The sequence below is a fragment of the Gavialis gangeticus genome, unplaced genomic scaffold (genome assembly GCF_001723915.1).
Source record: "Gavialis gangeticus isolate Ggan-Ray unplaced genomic scaffold, GavGan_comp1, whole genome shotgun sequence".
Lineage (NCBI taxonomy): Eukaryota > Metazoa > Chordata > Crocodylia > Gavialidae > Gavialis > Gavialis gangeticus.
Window position 1 is genome coordinate 112838728 of NW_017729022.1, and position 18887 is coordinate 112857614.

Consider the following 18887-nt stretch of genomic DNA (forward strand, 5'->3'; position numbering starts at 1 on the left):
TAAAAAGGAAAATTTTTTTTTTTTTTTTTTTTTTTTATACCTCCCTTTCAAGCACCAGGAGGGGCTGTGGGCAGGATTTCAAAATGGTATGATAGATTGGTTGTTCTTGTGTTCTCGGAGTGTTGAGAATAATTTCCTATGTGCTAAGGAAATTAAATTGGGTTATTCCAATATAAATGCCCTAAATAAGGGGAGCTTTTGTAAAACTCCATACAAACAACCAGTAAAACAGTTTCCAGTTATCCTGAATGTTTCAGTGAGGACCTTAGGAATAGCTAAGCATGGCCCTTTTCTACTGCCACCACATCTTGGAGACATATATTTTCTTACCTACAATTTTGGCAGCTTCTAGTATGGATCTATTGCTCTGAGCAGGCCCCTCTGTGCTTGTCTGGAATCCTGTATATATTTGGTTTTACATGGGTTATATGTGTTCTTTCAGTTCTGAAGTATTTCTCTTGAGAGGAGGTGTTTGTTTTAACAAACAAGCCAGCAAGGAGGTATTGTCTGTTTTAGGATATGGACGGAGAAACAAATTATACTGAGTGTGTTGAAAGGTGTGGACTCGCTGTACATCAACTGATTTTCAATAAGTGTTTTGTGTGTCTTCTCTCTCCCATGACAGAACAGAAGTTTAATTAAGGTGAATTGGAGCTGTTTCATTTAAGAGTATATTGCCATAGTTCTGCTCTACTTACCATAGCTGGAGTGGATACATATAACAGTTACTGCAGATCAGGTGATATGCAGTAAGCCCTCACCTCCCAATCAACTGATCTGCAGTAATTGTTTCATGAGTCCATTCTTCCCCATAAGTGAAAGAAGAACTATGACAATGTATTCTTAAATGAAACAGCTGCCAAATTATTGTGGTTTAACTTCCACTGTATCAAAGGATACAGAGGACACATAAAACAGTTACCAGAGATCAGATAAAGCTCAGTAAATCTCTTACTTCTGCTTTTAACTCTGGACAATTTGTTTGTCTGTCCCCACCCCTAGTTTTCACAACAAATTAAATAGGATTTTTTCTTCCCATTCATTGGATTGGGCAAAACCACCTCCAAATTACTGTTTTGTCCCAGCAGTAGACAGCTTGAATATTGTACATACGAAAACATATTGCTCCTCCTGCATTTCATTAAAATGTCCTCCGAGCCATTTCTCTTCCTCAGATACACTCTGCCTCTCATCTTTTGACTGGAATAGTAAACTGTAGTTGACTAAAACAACGTGCAGTGTTAGTATGTCCAGACCAGCTGAACCACTGTTGTTTGTGTCTTTCTCTCTCTCTCTCTATTTAGACGTGCCCTGCAGCTGAATGTCCTTGGCACACAACGGCTCATAGAGTTGGCTCGCCAGATGCAGAAGCTTGAGGCCTTCATCCACATCTCTACTGCCTATGCAAACTGTAACCAGAAACACATAGATGAAATAATCTACCCACCCCCTGTTGAGCCCAAGAAGCTCTTTGGCTTAGTGGAGTAAGTGGAAATAGATACAACTTTTCCTGATGTTGATGAGGTGACCTTCAACATAAAAGCCCCTGTATTGTTTGTATCACCAGTGGTTTTGACCTCTGAGTAACTGCAAATAACACCCTGCCCTACTCCCAGTGCTGTGGATTGGATGCACAGGGGTAGAAGGAGCCTGAAGGAAGTGACTAATAACTAAGGATATGGATGGGCATACAAATGGGTTACTGCAAAGTAAACTAGGGCTCAAATTGAAAGAGCACTAGCCATTTCTTCGCAACTGCCAGTATGCACTCTGTTATCCCTTGATAACCATGAAGTAGTTTACCTCACCATCACAGTGGGGTGAGAGTATGCACCTATGTGGGTGGAAAGGAGCGGCTGATGTGCTGTGAATGTACTCCTTAGCTAATCTTGCAGTAACTTGTTTGCACTTCTCGGTCTCTTGAAGGCTCAGATCAAGCATAAGTCTATGTTTATCTGGCAAAGGAAGTACCATGACCATGAAGGCAGTCTTCCTTGCCACACCAGGGAAGACCGCTTTCTTGGCGTGGGGATAGTACCTGCCAAGGTAATGTATAGTAAACCTTCCACTTAGCTGCTGGAGTGGGAGGGTCTTGGCTTTAAGCCCACATCATAGAAATGGGAGACTCCTTCCTGGCTTGCCTCTGGGGTCCTACGGCTGAGGGCAAGCAAAACTTACCTGAACTCCAAGCCTCCAGGCTTCGGCCTGCAAGTTGGATACCCACCAAGCATTTTGGAAATATATGAAAGCCCCAGATGGGGGTGGAGGATGTTTGCTGGTAGTAGGGCTGCTTATGGTTCTGGATTGACTCGTGGATTTGGAATTTGTTTTGGCTAATTTGGCTTGGAATACAGAAAATTTAATTAAAATAAATAAACTTGTTTGCATACCTATTTTGTTAGCTTCCAGCTACCATCAAGAGGTACCATCCATTTTCAAGAAAAGTTGTTTGGAGGCTTCATTCCCATATAATTGCACATATTATGTTTGGTTTCTCTCCCTTTCACCTAGTTTTCCAGAAAGATTAGCCATGTTAACATAGCTTCCGTCTAATTAACAAGTCTTTATTTAGAGGTCTATTGACATCGTGCTGAGGCTGGCCTACCCAGGACTATTTTGATTTTTATTTTGAACAGGAAGGAATTTGATACAATTACTCAGATGTGTTGGTCCTTTTATTTCAGATGTTCCATAGTTTTTCATCACACTATGCTAAAGTGCTCATGTGATTCTTATAATAGTCCAGGACTGAATCACTTGATGGAGCTTATATGTGTTAGTGGGAGTGGAGTGATGCTTCTTCCTTTGGTAAAGCCCAAAAGCTGTTAGCCCTCTATAGGAACTGTGACTTTCCATTACTGAGCATGATTCACTATGGCCTTACTCTAGCTTTCTTTCAGTGTGACTCCAGTTACTTTAATGAAGTCACACTGTCCTCAAACAGGAGTAGAACAGAGATGAATCAGACCCATAAACTGCTATAGAAGAGATTTAAAATGGGACTGCATCATTTTGCAGACTAGCCTGCTGAGTTCAGCCCCAGCAGTTCATTTCCTGTTGCTTTCAGCCCAGGAATGAACTGTTCATCTCTGGGATCCATTCTCTGCAGAGAACCACAGTTCAGCTGGAAAATCCAGCAAATCAGGGCAACAGAACAGTTCATTTAACTGAATTTTTGAAAGAGAATAATTAGAAGGAAAAATAAAACCTGCTGACAGGAGCCCAAGGGAAACCTTCCTCTGAGAAGAACTAAGATTTCCCACAGCTGCATGTTTTGCTTTCCTTTTTCTTTTCAAATCATTTTCCACTTGTGTGGTATCAGCACTAACTCTGCCAGTCCTTAACCTGGAGTGCTGGTGTAACTCTTTTCTTCCTTCTGATATGTTTGGGGATGGGTGTAAAAGCCATATATCTTGGAGAAAATTAGGCTACTGCTACCAAATTTGGTTTGCCAAAAAATACTTTCACTCTGAATGCTACCTGGAAAAGGTAATGTAAAATATTGTTCTCACTTTGATTTTTCTCTAGGACTCCACAGTTTTCAGTATAATTCCCGCAGCTTCTAGTTAGAATAACCTAAGTCTTCTAAGGACATCAGCAGAAATCCTAGTTTCCCTGATTAAATAAATAAATAAATAAAATAGCAAATTCTCTTATAAAAAAAAAAAGTTGTAAATTCTCTGATAAAAACCCAAAAATCCATTATTAAAACCCCTGCAGTCCCCCCACCCCCGCAGCCTCCACAGCCTTGCTGGTGTCCCTTGCCCCCCACCCATAGCTCCTACTCGCCCAGCTGTGCTGGAGGGGGCCCCCAGCTGCCAAGGCTACAGACTCGGGTCTGCAGCCCCCTGCCCCCACTCCTGCCTGCTGGGTCAGAGCTGGCTCCCTGCTGCTGTGCACGCTCCCGGGGGGGGGAAGAGGGACCCATGCCTCCCAGGTCTATATAGGGGGTAGGCGCAGGATATGGGCTTAGGCCCCCACCCTGCTTTGCTCCCCTAGGGCCTCCACAGCCCAGCAGGCATGACCGGCCACAGTAGGGAACAGCAGGGCTGTACGGGGATCTTGCCACTACTGATCCTCCCTGCTGCCCTGGCAACACACCTCCTGCACCTGCCATTGCTTTGAGGGGTGCATCCCCACGCTGCTGCCCTTCCTGCAGCCCCGCACTCAGGAGGCGCATTGCTGGGGCAGCGCGGAGCGAACAGCAGTGAGCAGGTTTTCCACACAGCTCCTCTGCTACCTCACACATCAGCTTGCGCCTGCCAGACTGCAGAGGCCCCAGGGGAGGGAATCAGTGCAGCAGGGAACATCAGCTAGCAGCTTCTCCATCCAGCTCCGCTGTTCCCTTCCCCAGGCCTCTGCAGCCTGGTGCACACAACCTGGCGTGGCAGGAAGCAGTGAAGCTTCATGGAGAAGCTCTGTGCCACTGCTCCCCTTGTGCTGCCCTGGCGACATGCCCTCTGCTCGTGCTGCTGCTTTGAGGGGCGCATCCCCATGCTGCTGCCCTCACTGCAGCCCAGTGTGCAGGAGGCACATTGCCAGGGCAACACAGGGTGAGCAGTGGTTAGATCCCTGTGCGGCTCCTCTGTCATAAGCTCTGCCAGGTCATGTCCACTGAGCTGGGGAGGTCCCAAGGGAGGGAAGCAGGCCAGCAGAGAGTAGCAGAGTTGCTGCTAGCTGCTGTTCCCTGCTGCTCTGCTTCCCTCTACTAGGGCCTCCCCAGCCCGGTGGATGCGGCCTGGCACAGCAGGCAGCAGCGGAGCCATGCACAGATCTCCCCACCACTGCCCTGGTGACATGCCTCCTGTGCCTGTCACTGCTCTCACTGCAGTCCCACATGCAGAAAGCAGATTAGCACAGGGCAAACAGCAGGAAGGAGATTCCTGCATGGCTCTGGTGCTCTCTGCCATGCCGGGCCACTGGGGAGGGAAGCTTACTGCTGTTCCCTGAAGCCCTGGTTCCCTCCCTCGTGACCTGATGCAGCACAGAGCACTGCGAAATCTTGAAAACATTTCCCTAACACTCCATCTCTTTCCCCAACTTCTCCTCATTCCCTCAGACCCCTGCAAGCCCTACTTCCCACTTCACAGGCTCCAAGAAGGAAAGTGAGCCTAAGCCAAGCCTTGGGTGACTGAGAACATCAGGTCACACCTTTCCCCCTCTCCCTCCTCCTCTGGGCAGGACTAGGGATTACCTGCCCTTTTTGCAATCAGCTCTTGCAGGCTGGAGCTCAACCAGCCTGCAGGGCTCTTTACAAAAGTGGGAAATCTATGGGTCTCTTTTTTTAAGGGGGGGAAATCCATGGTTTTCTCCATTTTTTTCCATGGGAAACGGAAAAACTGGGTATAAGTACTCTCCAACTTCCTATGAGCTTGCGGAGTCCATTTGTCTTTCTCTAGCAAGTTCACCTCAGTAGACTCAATGGCTCAGAAAAAGACCTACGCAAAGGACAAAATGAGCTTCAGAAACTAAGAGGGCTTTGTGACCAGACATGGGTGTGTCATTGCATTTCTGATATCATATAAGACATTAAGAGTTTGTAGGCTCGAGGCTGCACTGGCAAGGGAGAAAATAGGATCAGCCACAGAGGTTAGGATGAGGCAGAGGATTTAGTTCATTTGCCTAGTAGTACATGTAGTTGCCATTTCTTAATTACATAATTATACCTTGGTTTGGTTTGGTTTTTTGTTTTTTTCGTTTTTTTCTTCCTATTTCTATTTGTTTTACAGTTTCTCTTGGTTGCCTAAACTTTGGTGGCATCTTTATCAAGTCTGTCCTTACTTCAAAGTATTTTAGGCCTTCTGTTATGGTTAGAAGCCACAGGCTGCCCACAGCTAAGATAGCTGTCATATCTCTTTAGCCTTTGCAAATGGTGCTAAGGCTACCCATTTGCACTGCCTCCCACTGTTGTCAAAGGCATTGAAACCAAGTTAGGATTGTCGTTTTCTGGATTCTAGTTTCAAGTGTCCTGGAAGTTTCCTGGAGTTCTCTCAATCTCTAGGAAGGAGATCATAGTTTCATAGTTGGTAGGGTCGGAAGGGACCTGAGCAGATCAAGTCCAACCCCCTGCCATGGCAGGAAAGAGTACTGGAGTCAAACGATCCCGGCAAGGCGTTCATCCAGCCTTCTTTTAAAGACCCACAGGGTAGGAGCCAGCACCACTTCACTTGGAAGTTGGTTTCAGATCCTAGTCGCTCTGACAGTGAAGTAGCGCCTCCTGATATCTAGCCTGAATCTACTCTCTGCCAGCTTGTGACCATTATTTCTTGTCACTCTTGGTAGTGCTTGGGGGAACAGGGACTCTCCCAGCACCTGCTGGTCCCCCCTGACTAGTTTGTAAATGGCCACTAGACGCCCCCCCCCCAGCCTTCTCTTGTGGAGGCTGAACAGGTTCATGTCCCGTAGCCTCTCCTTGTAAGGCCTGCCCTTCTGACCCCTGATAATGGGGGTGGCCTTCCTCTGGACCCTCTCCACGTTGTCCACATCTCTCCTGAAGTACGGCACCCAGAACTGGATGCAGTACTCCAACTGCGGCCTGACCAGTGTTGGATAGAGTGGGGGAGGATCACCTCCTTGGACGTGCTTGAGATGCATCTGTGGATGCATGACAAGGTACAGTTGGCCTTTCTGATCGCGTCCCCACACTGCCAGCCCATGTTCTCTTGGCATCAGTGATGACTCCAAGATCCTTTTCTGCCTCTGCACTGACGAGAAGGGAGTTCCCCAGCCTGTAGGTATGGTGCTGGTTCTTCCTCCCCAGGTGCAGCACCTTGCACTTGTCAGTGTTGAACCCCATCCTGTTCTCATCTGCCCACCCCTGTAACCTGTCCAAGTCTGACTGCAGCCTATTCCTCCCTTCTAGCATGCCCACTTCTCCCCACGTCTTTGTGTCATCTAGGAATTTGAACAGGGTGCTTTTTACCCCACCCCATCCAAGTCGCTGATGAAGATGTTGAACAGTGCGGGCCTGAGAACCAAGCCCTGGGGAACCCCACTGCCCACATCCCTCCAGATCAAAAATGACCCATCCACCACCACTCTTTGGGTGTGGTCCTCCAGCCAACTATTGACCCATCTGACTGTGTAGGTATCGATGCCACAGTCTCCTAGTTTTTTAATGAGAATGAGGTAAGAGACAGTGTCCAAGGCCTCCCTAAAGTCCAGAAAGACTACATCCACTGCTTCAAAAGGGCTTCATAGAAGAGCAGGAAGGAGAAAGGGTTATGGACTTGTGTGGGGGTAAGTACTGAAAACACAAAGGTGGACAAAGGACAGAGAGACTGAGAGAGTTTGAAGCTCAAAGGGCTGGCTGGGGCAGGATGGAACCAAAGAGAAAGTCGGAGGCTGCAACTAAAATACATCATTATATTGTCTTCATCAGTTGCCTTAGAGAAGCATTATCTAAGTGTCCAAATTGACACTGTAGATATATAGATATAGATATATATAAAGGAAACTAACAGGTAAAGAAATGTGGAAACATTCCCCTCAAAAAATTATTTAATTAAAGGTTTGTGCATGGATGTCCTCTCTTGCGCTCTCTCAAGAATTTTGTCAACAAAAAGGGGAAAGAAATAGTAGGTCATTTTCTCCCAACCAAGCTGTGAAAGCATCCTTTCATATTGAAATACCAATTTTAAAAACATTCTTTTAAAGCATTCAGCTGAGCAAACATCTTGTTTTTCTTTTCTGTGGTTTCATTTATCTACATGTCTGAGGCTAACGATACTGTGCAATCTTGGCTGTGCAACTGCTATTCTATTTCTGCCCTCAGATAGCCAGTGCCAATAGAAACTGCAGTAGGTCACACTGAGAGACTCTTCTCTCTTTGCAGGTCATTTCCTGTTTCTCAGTAGCATGCAATGAGGACCTTTTAGGCTCAGGTGTTGAGAAGCTTCTTAGACATATGAGGCCAGTATTTCTATGAACACATTAAGTGACAGGTCCCCACAGCAAAACAGATCTTTTTAATTGTCCTTTCTGTCCTCTCATTACTTTATATTTGGAATTATTTACTCAACTGGAATTCTTGGTTGAAATCCTAGCTTTTTTTGCTTTTTTTGTCCCTGTTTTTCCCTCCTGAAATCTCCCAGTTTTCCAATATGATGCTATAACTGAAACCCTCAGACTGATCTGCGCAAAGCAAAAGTTACACTTCTAACTGCTGCCAGGCCAATAGAGCAAACCTATAATCTGCCCCATCAAGCAAGGTTTGCCGTAATCCAAAGCCGAGGGAAATCAGCTTTGGAGGGTGCACTGAGGTAAGAAGCACAGCACAGTACACAAAGTATAGACTGAGGCAGAGTGCACACTGTTCTTGATTAAAATGTTATAGGAACAGAAAAAAGAGGTCACTTCAGATTTATATAAGGGAGTGCCTTATTTATGTTGAGCATGCAGCCTTAAAAATGAGAGACTGTTTCTTCACAATAAAATATATACATGCATATTGGGGGTGGGGGGGCAGGAGGGCTGCTAAACACAGCATTTTTCTTTGATTCCATGCGACAGTGATACTGGTGAGCAAAGCAGTTACAGTAGGAAATAGCATTTCAAAATCCCAAATGTAGGTCATGAGAATGGTATAGAAGTGAAAGGAGTTTACCTGCGTGAATTGTCAGCTTAGTGCTTTTGTGATACTAATTCCAGCAAATCAGATCACAAGAGGGGTTGTTGCTTCTGATGGGACATGTATCAGACTGTTGCGAGGCCTTAGAAGACAGCTCCTAGAGGGGGAAAAACTTGGAAGAAATTTTGCATGGGAAAAACAACAAATGCTAGTATACTTAAAAGCACAGTGCTGTTTCTCTTTGCTTTGAGAAGAATACAAACCTGCACACCAGTGGTTCTCAACCTCATTAAACTCAAGGCACCACTCAAAAATGTTAGCTCTTAATTTTTGCTCATTTTTTGACTATGGAAAAATAATAGGGCAATTACTCTGTTGCAAAAACCTCTGAAAAACCAAAAGTCAGAATGTTTTTGACGCTACAAATTGCTCTTTGAAATGTCTGGGTTTATCTTGTGAATCATGTCTAGGTGTTTGCATACCTAACAGTACTAATATTGAGTGGCAACCATAGCACCCTTAAAAGGGTCTTGTTGTACACAGCACCCTAACTAAAAATCACTGCAAACAAACACCAACGAAAAATGAAAAGTTTGAAGTTGGAGATCCAAATAAACCCATGGTTCCTTTAATCCGGGGTGTAGAACAGATAGGCTGCAGGCTGAATTTTGCCCATGAAAGCACTTGATCTGGCCTGCTGAGCTACCAGGAAGTTGGGGGCATGGCTGGGGGAGAGTAGAGCCCTGCCACAGAATTCAGGTGCCCCAGATCCTAGTGGACATGACTGTCAGTGGCAGGAGGGTGAGTAAGGGCTGGGCTGACACAGCCCTACCCACCCTATGGCTGCTTGGTCCACCAACACTTGCCCTTCTACCACCAATCTCACTGCCACTGCAGTCACTACTAGCTGCCACTGGACCTACTGCAGATGACCTGTGTCTCAGGACAGATCTACCCTGCAAGGAGGCCCATAGTTTATATCCGGCCCAGAGCACAAGGTATCTTTGACAACCCTGCTCTAGACAGTTTCGAAACAGTGCCTCTATGTGCCTTTATGTAGGGTATTAATTAAATACTAAGTAATCAGGAAAAAATGGCACCTGAGAAGTGTACTTTGGCAAAAAGTGTTTATTAAATGGACAAGATGCAACAAATTGAGCATTACAAGTTGTCCCACCTACTCCTGTTAGAGTATTCTGATGGCAACTTAAGACACTCTCGGAAAACAAATGGGTGTTTCATAGTGATAACTGCGGCACGGTTTCTTTCAAAAATGTTGTTATCATTCTTAATGTCCACACGCAGTCAAACAACTCTTAGGTATAAAATGGTCTTCCTATCTCATGAGAGTTTTTGAGATTTTAAAATATTTTTTTCCTGTCCCCAGTCAGGCCAAAAAAACCAGCTATCTAAAAATTTCAGTTCCTTCCTCCCTCGGAACATTATAAATTAGCAACAAATTTGAAATGTAACATTGTCAATGTTTTTCATAATTTTTATGACACTTGAAGATTTGGTTGAAACAGACCTTTTCCTGAAAAAGGTTTTGTTTTTGATGAATCAACATTTTCTGATGGGGGAGGGGGGGAAGCATTTTGCTGGAATATTTCCAACCATCACTTGACGATCAGTGTGCAAATGGAGGAACCAAGTTGCAGCTTCTGGTGCTTGGAACTCAGCTTGGAGTTCATTTAATCAAGGAGTTATCAAGATGTCACATATGCCTTTCCCTCCTTCATTTGCTTTCCCCCCCCCCCCAGTCAGTTCCCTATCTTATTTTATGAACTTCCCATCTTCTTGCGTTTTTTGTGCAGGGAAAAGCAAAGAAAGATCCGTGTGAAACTGTCGTATTTATTCACATACCACACTCACCGTTTTGCCCACAATTGGTTATTGAAAATTGAAGTGCATGTCTTAAAGGAGGAAACTGATTCTGAATGGTTTGTTTAAAGGAAAAATCTTTATTTTCATTTTACCTTCCCAAACCAAGAAGCTTCTTATTTGGGAACGTGTGTGGTATGCAAAAAAAAATACAACAACATCTCTAGAATGTCTCCAGTAAGCAGTACCATCTAGTGCAGGGGACAAAATGTTTATTGGATCTTAGCTCTGACTGTAAGGGCTGATGCATCAGACTACTGAAAACACTAGCTGGATTTCTAGCACTATTCATGAACTTTGGAAACACAGCTAGTTCCCTTCTGCTCAGAACCTAAATACAGGCAGGGTAAACAACAGCTATGATAAGTAACAGCAGTGATGACATCTCCTACTTGAGCCAAATTAATAAGCAGCAGATTACTGAGGGTATGTAGACATATAATTCTTATTGAAATCTACATGTTACCAGCACCTGAACCTCTTTAAAAATCTAGTCTTATGTCCTTTATCAGGTAACAACAGTATTCTCTTAATCTTATGTGTACCAGCCAATTGAAGGGACCACCCTTCCTGCTGCAGTGGGAAATATTTCCTGCATCTTTCACCCAGACAGAAACAGCCACTAGCCTTGGGAAAAGCCTGTGTCATTGATCTCCTTTTGCTGGTGGGACAGCAGAAGTTTTCTAAGGGCATTCTAGTAGAAGTAGAAATTGAACCCATATCCTTCAATTAGTAAACACTACCTTTCTCTACTTTCCCATGTTACCGCTTAGAGACAGTAGGCCACATCTGTTTCTTTGGAAAGAGAAGACCCAAGCAGATCATTTTCTTCTTTAGTGGATGTTGTAACACTGCATTCAGACACAGTGGATGCATCTACATAAGCAATTAGCATGTAGCAATAAACTCTGGCACAGCTCACGCTGGAGTCGGCTGCTCTTGAGCACAGAGTCTTCACATGCACCCAGGACCACAGCTATTTGAGCCAGGCTTTGGGTGGTACTGTTCAGTGGCAAGGGGGCTGGCTGGCCCCCACACTGTAGCACCATTGTGTCCCAGCCAGCTACTGTGTACACATGCATTTTGGCACACTAAATGACTCTGCTGTAGGGTAGTACTTGTCCCAGACACTACTATCCTACAGCAGAATTAATTAATTTACTGTGCCCTAATATAGGCACATGTGTAGACAGTGATGCCTTACTGTGAAGCTAATTAGTCAGCCCTACTGCAAAGCACATGTGTAGATGGACCCAGCAATGTCAGAGATACGTGTAATAAATGCAATGGCAATACCACAAAAAGGGCACATTTAAAATTTTGTCAATACAGCTAACTTCCTGGTGGCGTAGAAGATTGCCAGAAACCTACAAGAAAGTGCACTTAGTTTGTGCTCATGAGGAAGGTATGGAAGTCCCAAGTTAGGAGATTCTGTCAGAACCTGTCTCAGGAGAACATCCACTCAGGATACTGCAGCATGGTGTAGAGCTACCTGAACTAGGTTTAAACAAGACGCTGGCTGCAGTCTAGCCAGGGCAACACAGCTCAGTGTGGACTCATTTATGCTACTGAGAAGCATCTAGATAATTCATTAGCTAAAACATCTCCCACAGGGCTGTCCAAGCTGTTCCTTACTTAGCCTACAAGGCTTTCTATTTGCTTGTTCCTTTGTTGCAGCTGAGGGTGCTTGTCCCCTGACTCCCTCCCCATTTCATCTACCTGTTTGTGTGGCATTTATCAGTGGAGTTCTGTTCTCTCTCCTGCTAGGTGGATGGATGAATCTATCATTGAAGACATCACACCCAAGCTGATTGGGGAGTGGCCCAATACTTATGCATACACCAAAGCCTTGACAGAGTACCTGCTCCAACAGGAGAAAGCCAACTTGAACATTGCCATCATCAGGCCATCCATCGTAGGAGCCAGTTGGCATGAGCCTTTCCCAGTAAGCATGATCACCTTTCTTTCTTTAGTAGTTTCCTACTCAGTCTCCTTCTGATCTGAGTGTCATCTGCTGCCTGGAAGCCATTCCTCATTATAAAGGTGACTGCCTGAAATCTTAGAAGAGCACTCTGGTGTTTCAGGGTCTCTAAGAAAGCTGATGGGTGTTGGGAAGGAGGTGTGGCTGCTGCAGAAGTATTGAGTTCACTTAACATCTCCAGGAAAGATTCTCATTTTCAAATAATGCCAGGGAAAAAAAAGCAGTTCATTGCATCAAATGTAAATGCTAAATGATGGAGACTGAAGTACCATGTGAAGTGTGCAGTCCTCTCCAGGTTACCATGTCCATGTTCCTCAGCACTGAGCTAAGAGGTATACTTCTAGGTATCAAAGGGCCAGATAGGTTCCCTGCACATTCAGCTCCCAAGCCTTCTGCTGAGGTACTGTGGTAGGCAGACCAGAAAGGCCTAGTAATGGAGTTTGTCAGGGTTGGGACTGAGCACCCTTGGCTTGCCATTTCCTTTGGTTTACATACTATAGAGGTATGTGCTGGCTTCTCAGAACTTTTCAACAATGCACCAAATGCACATTTATAGGAGTGTTGCAAATATTAGGAGCATTACACATGAAGCCTCCCTGACCCTTTATTTATGGAAATAATTTGCCAAGCCACATTTACTTCTGACATCAGAAGGTGCAAAAAGTCCTGAAACTGTGGCCAAATCAGGAAGATGACTACTTCTCCCCCTATTTTTCCTGCTTAGACATAGCCTAACATCTGAAGCAAAATATCTATCTTGGAAGGACAGAGTAAATTCTGTTAGGCATCACAGTACTATTTGCTGGTCAGAAGAAATACTACACTCTCCTATTATAATTCCTACATAATGTAATTTCCATTACCTGAAGCAATCATATTCAAGAGTTGTGATATTCTTTTCTGTCCTTGAAAACATCAGAAAATGATCAAATAAATTACCTCTGCTCCGATCCTGACACACACATACCATGCTGAGCACTACAAGCAAAGGCAAACAAGGCACTTTGGAAAAGTAGATTTGATACGTATAGTAAAATTATCACTGTAAAATGGTGTTCTCTGTAACAAAATTTGACTGTATTGTGATGAGTAAAGTAAACTCCAGACAATAGCAGATGCCATGCCACATATCCCATATTTAAAATCAGTTAAATACTTTGTACTAGCTTGTTGCTTGGCAGTTATCCCAGCTCAGTTGGCATTCTGTTAAAATTTGTTCTGATTAAGTGACTTCATCTATACCACAGCTCCACAACCCTTTCACCGTTCTGAAATCCTGTATGCGCCACACATTGCTGAAAGAAATAATTGCTTCTCCTTTTTTCTTTTTTTTTCTTTCCTTTTTTTTTGGCAGGGCTGGATTGACAATTTCAATGGAACAAGTGGCATAATGATTGCGGTATGTATTAGCTACTATTTTATATCTTTGATCAAGAACTACATGTCAAAAATTGGTGACATCCTAGTGGTTTTAACAAAAGCATACACAACCCTTTTGTGTAGTTTTTCACATGAACACATGCTTCTAGCATCAGATAGTGTTGTCCATTCAAATTGCATTAAAAAAAAATAAAATAATAATGAAATTAAAAATTAAAGCACACTCAGATACCAAGTGATTCCAAAACTAATGTTGTTTGTATGACCAAATTTTTGTCCAATAATACACAAGCTTTATAATATAGTCTTGGATTTTATATAATCACATAATACATTTTCTGCAGAACCCCTGCTTTCCCCTTATCAGGAGGATATGGAGATTGCAAAAGCGATTGCCTTGAGCCTACGACTGCATCCCCTCAGATATTCTGCCCCTACTCCAAAGCCTGAGTTCCCTGAAACTGAATGGTCTCTGAAGTTTATTTTTAACAATTATAGGGCAATGTGTTTTCTCCTAACCCTGTTCTTGGAAATGGGAGAACCATTTTTGCTGAAAATCTCCATGCACATTCAGATTGCATCATTTAGTGAAGTTGCAAGCAAACTGAACAGGGTCTTCTAATGAAAAGTGTCAAGCAACCTTAAGGACTGGTATTACCACCAGTAGCACTTAAATGAGTAACAGTGGGCATTCCTACATGCAATGCTTCATTGAGAAGTAGTATAATTTACTATGCAGTAAGCATGTGTATCTACATGTACACATGCTTACTGCTTAGTAAACCTCGCTAATTATGAATAAATGTTCTACCTGCAAATGCAAGTAGCAGATTTACTTTAGAGTAGTAACAGTGCAGTAGTGCTCATGTTGACACCTGACCATGTAGATGCCTGATGCAAATCTGCTCCCAGCAGCCAACCATCAGGGGACAGGACATTGCTCCCTGCCCCCAGGAGCTGTCTGCTGCCAGGGCAGGCTCCACCACCAGAGCCTGGGTAGGAACTTTGTTCCCTTGCCCGGCAGCAGAGAGCTCCAAGCCCCACACTCTGAGATCACAATCAGGGAGTGGAGGCTGGAAGAACCTTATCTTCCAGTCCCCTTCATCATCATGAGTGGGGAGCTAGGAGAAACTTACCTCTCGGCCTAAGCTCTGTGGTTGGGGAGCTGGTGCTACAAGGTAAGGGTCTCCCAGCCTAAGCCCAATGACTGCAGAGCTCAGACTGGGAGGTAAGGATCTCCCAGCGCTAACCCTGTGACTGCAGAGCTGGCACTGGAAGTTTCCTGCTGGCAGTGGCTGGGGAGCCTGTTCCCCACCCGCCTCCATGCTAAAATTGCTGAGCAGGGAACAAGCTTCATAGCCTCCGCCCCTGTGATTGTGGAGCTGGGGCTGGGAGCTGTCCTGGTCAGGCATAGGTCCCAGCCCCATGCCCTGATCAGGTGATTGAGGCATGGAGCTTAGAAAGAGCTGCTGGGGTGGGGTAGGTCCTAGCCCCCTGTCCCAATTCACTAGTGGGGCAACTAGCAGTGAGCTAACTGCTAGCCCACTGGCAGCAGGCAGCCCCCTGGGGACAAGGTGCAACATCCCAGCCCTGGCCAGGAGACAGCTCTCTCCTGGTTCCCTACCAGCCCTAGGCCAGCACCCAGGTGGAGCCTAGAGCTTCCGCTGGTGGCAGCAGGGGCCCGTTGCGGGGCCCTGGGAAACGGGAGCAGTTTGCTGCCATTAGCAGCAAATCTGCTCCCGGTTCCCTGCATGTGTAGATGCCTGCCCAGAAGCGTTTACTTGAAAGTAAACTGATCCCATATCAAATGCATGTGTAGACACACCATAGTTTCATAGTTTATAGTTTCTAGGGTCGGAAGGGACCTGAGCAGATCATCTAGTCCGACCCCCTGCCATGGCAGGAAGAGCACTGGGGTCAAACGACCCCAGTAAGGTGGTCATCCAACCTCCTCTTAAAAACCCCCAGGGTGGGAGCCTGCACCACCTCACTTGGAAGCTGGTTCCAGACCCTAGCCGCCCTGACTGTGAAGTAGCGCCTCCTGATGTCCAACTTAAACCTTCCCTCCGCCAGCTTGTGACCATTGTTCCTGGTCACTCCTTGCGGCGCTCGGGGGAACAGGGACTCCCCCAGCGCCTGCTGATCCCCCCTAACCAGTTTATAACAGGCCACAAGATCCCCCCTCAGCCTTCTCTTTTGAAGGCTGAACAGGTTCAGGTCCCGCAACCTTTCCTCATAGGACCTACCCTGCTGTCCCTTGATCATACGAGTGGCCCTCCTCTGGACCCTCTCCATGCTGTCCACATCCCTCTTAAAGTGCGGCGCCCAGAACTGGACGCAGTACTCCAGCTGCGGCCTGACCAGTGCCGCATAGAGGGGGAGGATCACCTCCTTGGACCTGCTCGAGATGCATCTGTGGATGCACGACAAGGTGCAGTTGGCCTTCCTAGCCGCCTCCCCACATTGCCGACTCATGTTCATCTTGGAGTCAATAATGACTCCCAGATCCTTTTCCACCTCCGTGCTGACAAGAGGGGAGTTCCCCAGCCTGTATGTATGGTGCCGATTGTTCCTCCCCAGGTGCATCACCTTACACTTGTCTGTGTTAAACCCCATCCTGTTCTCCTCCGCCCATCCTTGTAACCTGTCTAGGTCCAACTGTAGCCTGTTGCTCCCCTCTATTGTGCCCACATCCCCCCACATCTTAGTGTCATCAGCAAACTTGAACAGGGTGCTTTGCACCCCCTCATCCAAATCACTGATGAAGATGTTGAACAGGGCGGGCCCAAGGACCGAGCCCTGTGGGACCCCACTTCCCATGTCCTTCCAGGTCGAGAAGGACCCATCCACTACCACCCTCTGGGTGCGACTCTCTAACCAGTTGGCGACCCATTGGACTGTATGGGTATCTACACCACAGTCCCCCAGCTGTTACCATTGGTAACAGCTGCTTTTAGGTTGCAAAGCTGGGGTTCAGGCTTCACATCAGGTCTTTATTTTCCATTGTTTCCATGAAACAAGTTGAATGCTCTTCTTCTGAAATCACCCTTTATCATTATATGCATGTGTGTTGTGCCCATCCCTGAAGTCTGTGGGCTGTTCACAAAATTAAAGATATTGGGCCTAATTCTCATATGCCTTATGCCTGATGCAGTTCAGTATGTCTGCATCTTCAACATGTCAACTATGTAAATACCCCTACTCCCAGTTCATAGCAGCAATGCTATCTGATTCTCACTTTCTGTTCCCTGAGTATTGCTGTAAATAGCAACATAATGTGCTAAGGAATGGTAAAAGCAACCCAAGGATTTCTAAAGTATTACCTGGCAAATTTCACCGATGAGACAGCTCTGGGGAAGTGCAGCCATGGATCCAGGCTAATGATCCAGGCAGACCTAGACAAATTAGATAGATAGGCAGACCAGAACCAGATGCAGTTGAACATTGAGAAGTGTAATGTGCTCCATCTTGAGAGGAAAAATCTGCAACAGACTTAAAGGCTCAGTGGTGCTACACTAGCTACCACCATGTCTGAAATTGACCTGGGGGTCATAATTTACCATAAAATGAATAGGAGCCACCAATGTGATGCTACAGTTAGCAGAGCAAACAGTACGGGACCCAGTGATCTCATGAGGTCCCTTCCAGCCCTAAACTTCTGTGATTCTTTGTGGATCTGTTTAAAAAAGAAGCTACAGTAAAAACTCTGGTAACCAGCACCTTACAAGCCAGCATGCTCTATTAACCGGCATGCTGGCTTGTAAGAAAAAGTGAAACCAAAAGTGCCCACTGTGGCACTTCCAGTTTCTCCATGCCCCCATGGCTCAGGGCAAAGCAGCCTGTGCTACCAAGCCCCCATGGCCCAGGGGCATAACAGGCTGTGTGGGGCCCACCTCCCTGCCCCACGGCTCCCACAGGAGGGTCAGCGATGCTGCGAGAGGGGCAGCGATGCCCCAGGTGTGGCAGGAGAAATGGTGGCCTGACCAGGCAAGGATGCCTGTTCGGGCCGCTCGGTTAACTGGCATATTTTGCTCCCCATTCCCGGGGGATGCTGGATAACAGAACTTTTACTGTATATAAAAGTAAATCAGTAGTGTCACTAATACATATGAAAAGCACTCAATTTCCCCTTGTTTTGTTCCCTCCCCCACAAAACCAAACATATTACCCTGGCCATGTTTTCATATATTATACCATTTAAGCCTATATTGTCTATGTTAGATAAAGAATGCATACCACTAGTTGGCTTAAAGGTGAATACTTTTTGTCAATGTATAGTTTATCCAGCTTAATTACAGTATAGCATTTTGCTATTATTTGCCATGTGCCGTGTATAATAGGATTAGTGGTTTGTAATCATAGCAGGTCAGGGATTACATCTGAATATCATCTTACAAAAACAGGTCATTTATACCTTGAGGCATAAATAGAAACTGTTTTTGTTACACCTGAAATACACCATTCATGCTAGAGTAGTTATAGTAAAAATATACATCAATGCTACTGCTTTCATTGGAAGCCATTACTCATTTCTTCAGATGTACAAAAAGCCCAGACCACGTAATTTGTAGTCACAAAGCTTTATTGGTTTCCTGTTCACTTCAAGAACTACCCATAGTGATTGCCTTCTAGCCTTGTGCTTCCTCTGATGGACCAACTCATCAGCTTTGTTATATCCCTCTTCTTCACTCCCAGTCCTTTGCATTAAGCTACTATACTCCTTTAATGTTTTTTCATGCTACATGATTTCTGGGAGCCTAAGCAGTTTCTCTATTGCAGCCCCTTCTATTTGCAAACCTCTTGTCATATCTCTGCTTCACTGACTCTCTAGCTTCCTCATCAATATTTGTCATTTCTGTCTCCTTTTTTATTATTTTTATTTTAAATATATAGCTGCATTATTTAACTCCACCTGTTGTTTTGGAATGCAGTTAACACAAGATTATACAAATTAAAGTTATATTTTAGGGTTTAGCTGCTTCGCTTGAGAATATTATGCAAGGAATAACTCTCACAAGGTGCCCAGTGAGTTGTCTGCGTATCAGGTACATTATGCAGTTGAAGACATGAGTTTTT

The 18887-nt window shown here is 45.1% G+C and overlaps 1 protein-coding gene across 2 annotated transcripts in view; it reads left to right on the forward strand.

Moving 5' to 3' along the window:
* FAR2 (fatty acyl-CoA reductase 2) overlaps positions 1 to 18887 on the forward strand; it is a 316414-nt gene that overhangs the window by 257792 nt on the left and 39735 nt on the right. For both annotated transcript variants that reach the window (XM_019515991.1, XM_019515992.1), the window contains exons 4-6: positions 1305 to 1484; positions 12218 to 12395; positions 13786 to 13830. In XM_019515991.1, coding sequence (XP_019371536.1) covers positions 1305 to 1484; positions 12218 to 12395; positions 13786 to 13830 — 403 coding nt within the window. The remainder of the gene's footprint in view (positions 1 to 1304; positions 1485 to 12217; positions 12396 to 13785; positions 13831 to 18887) is intronic.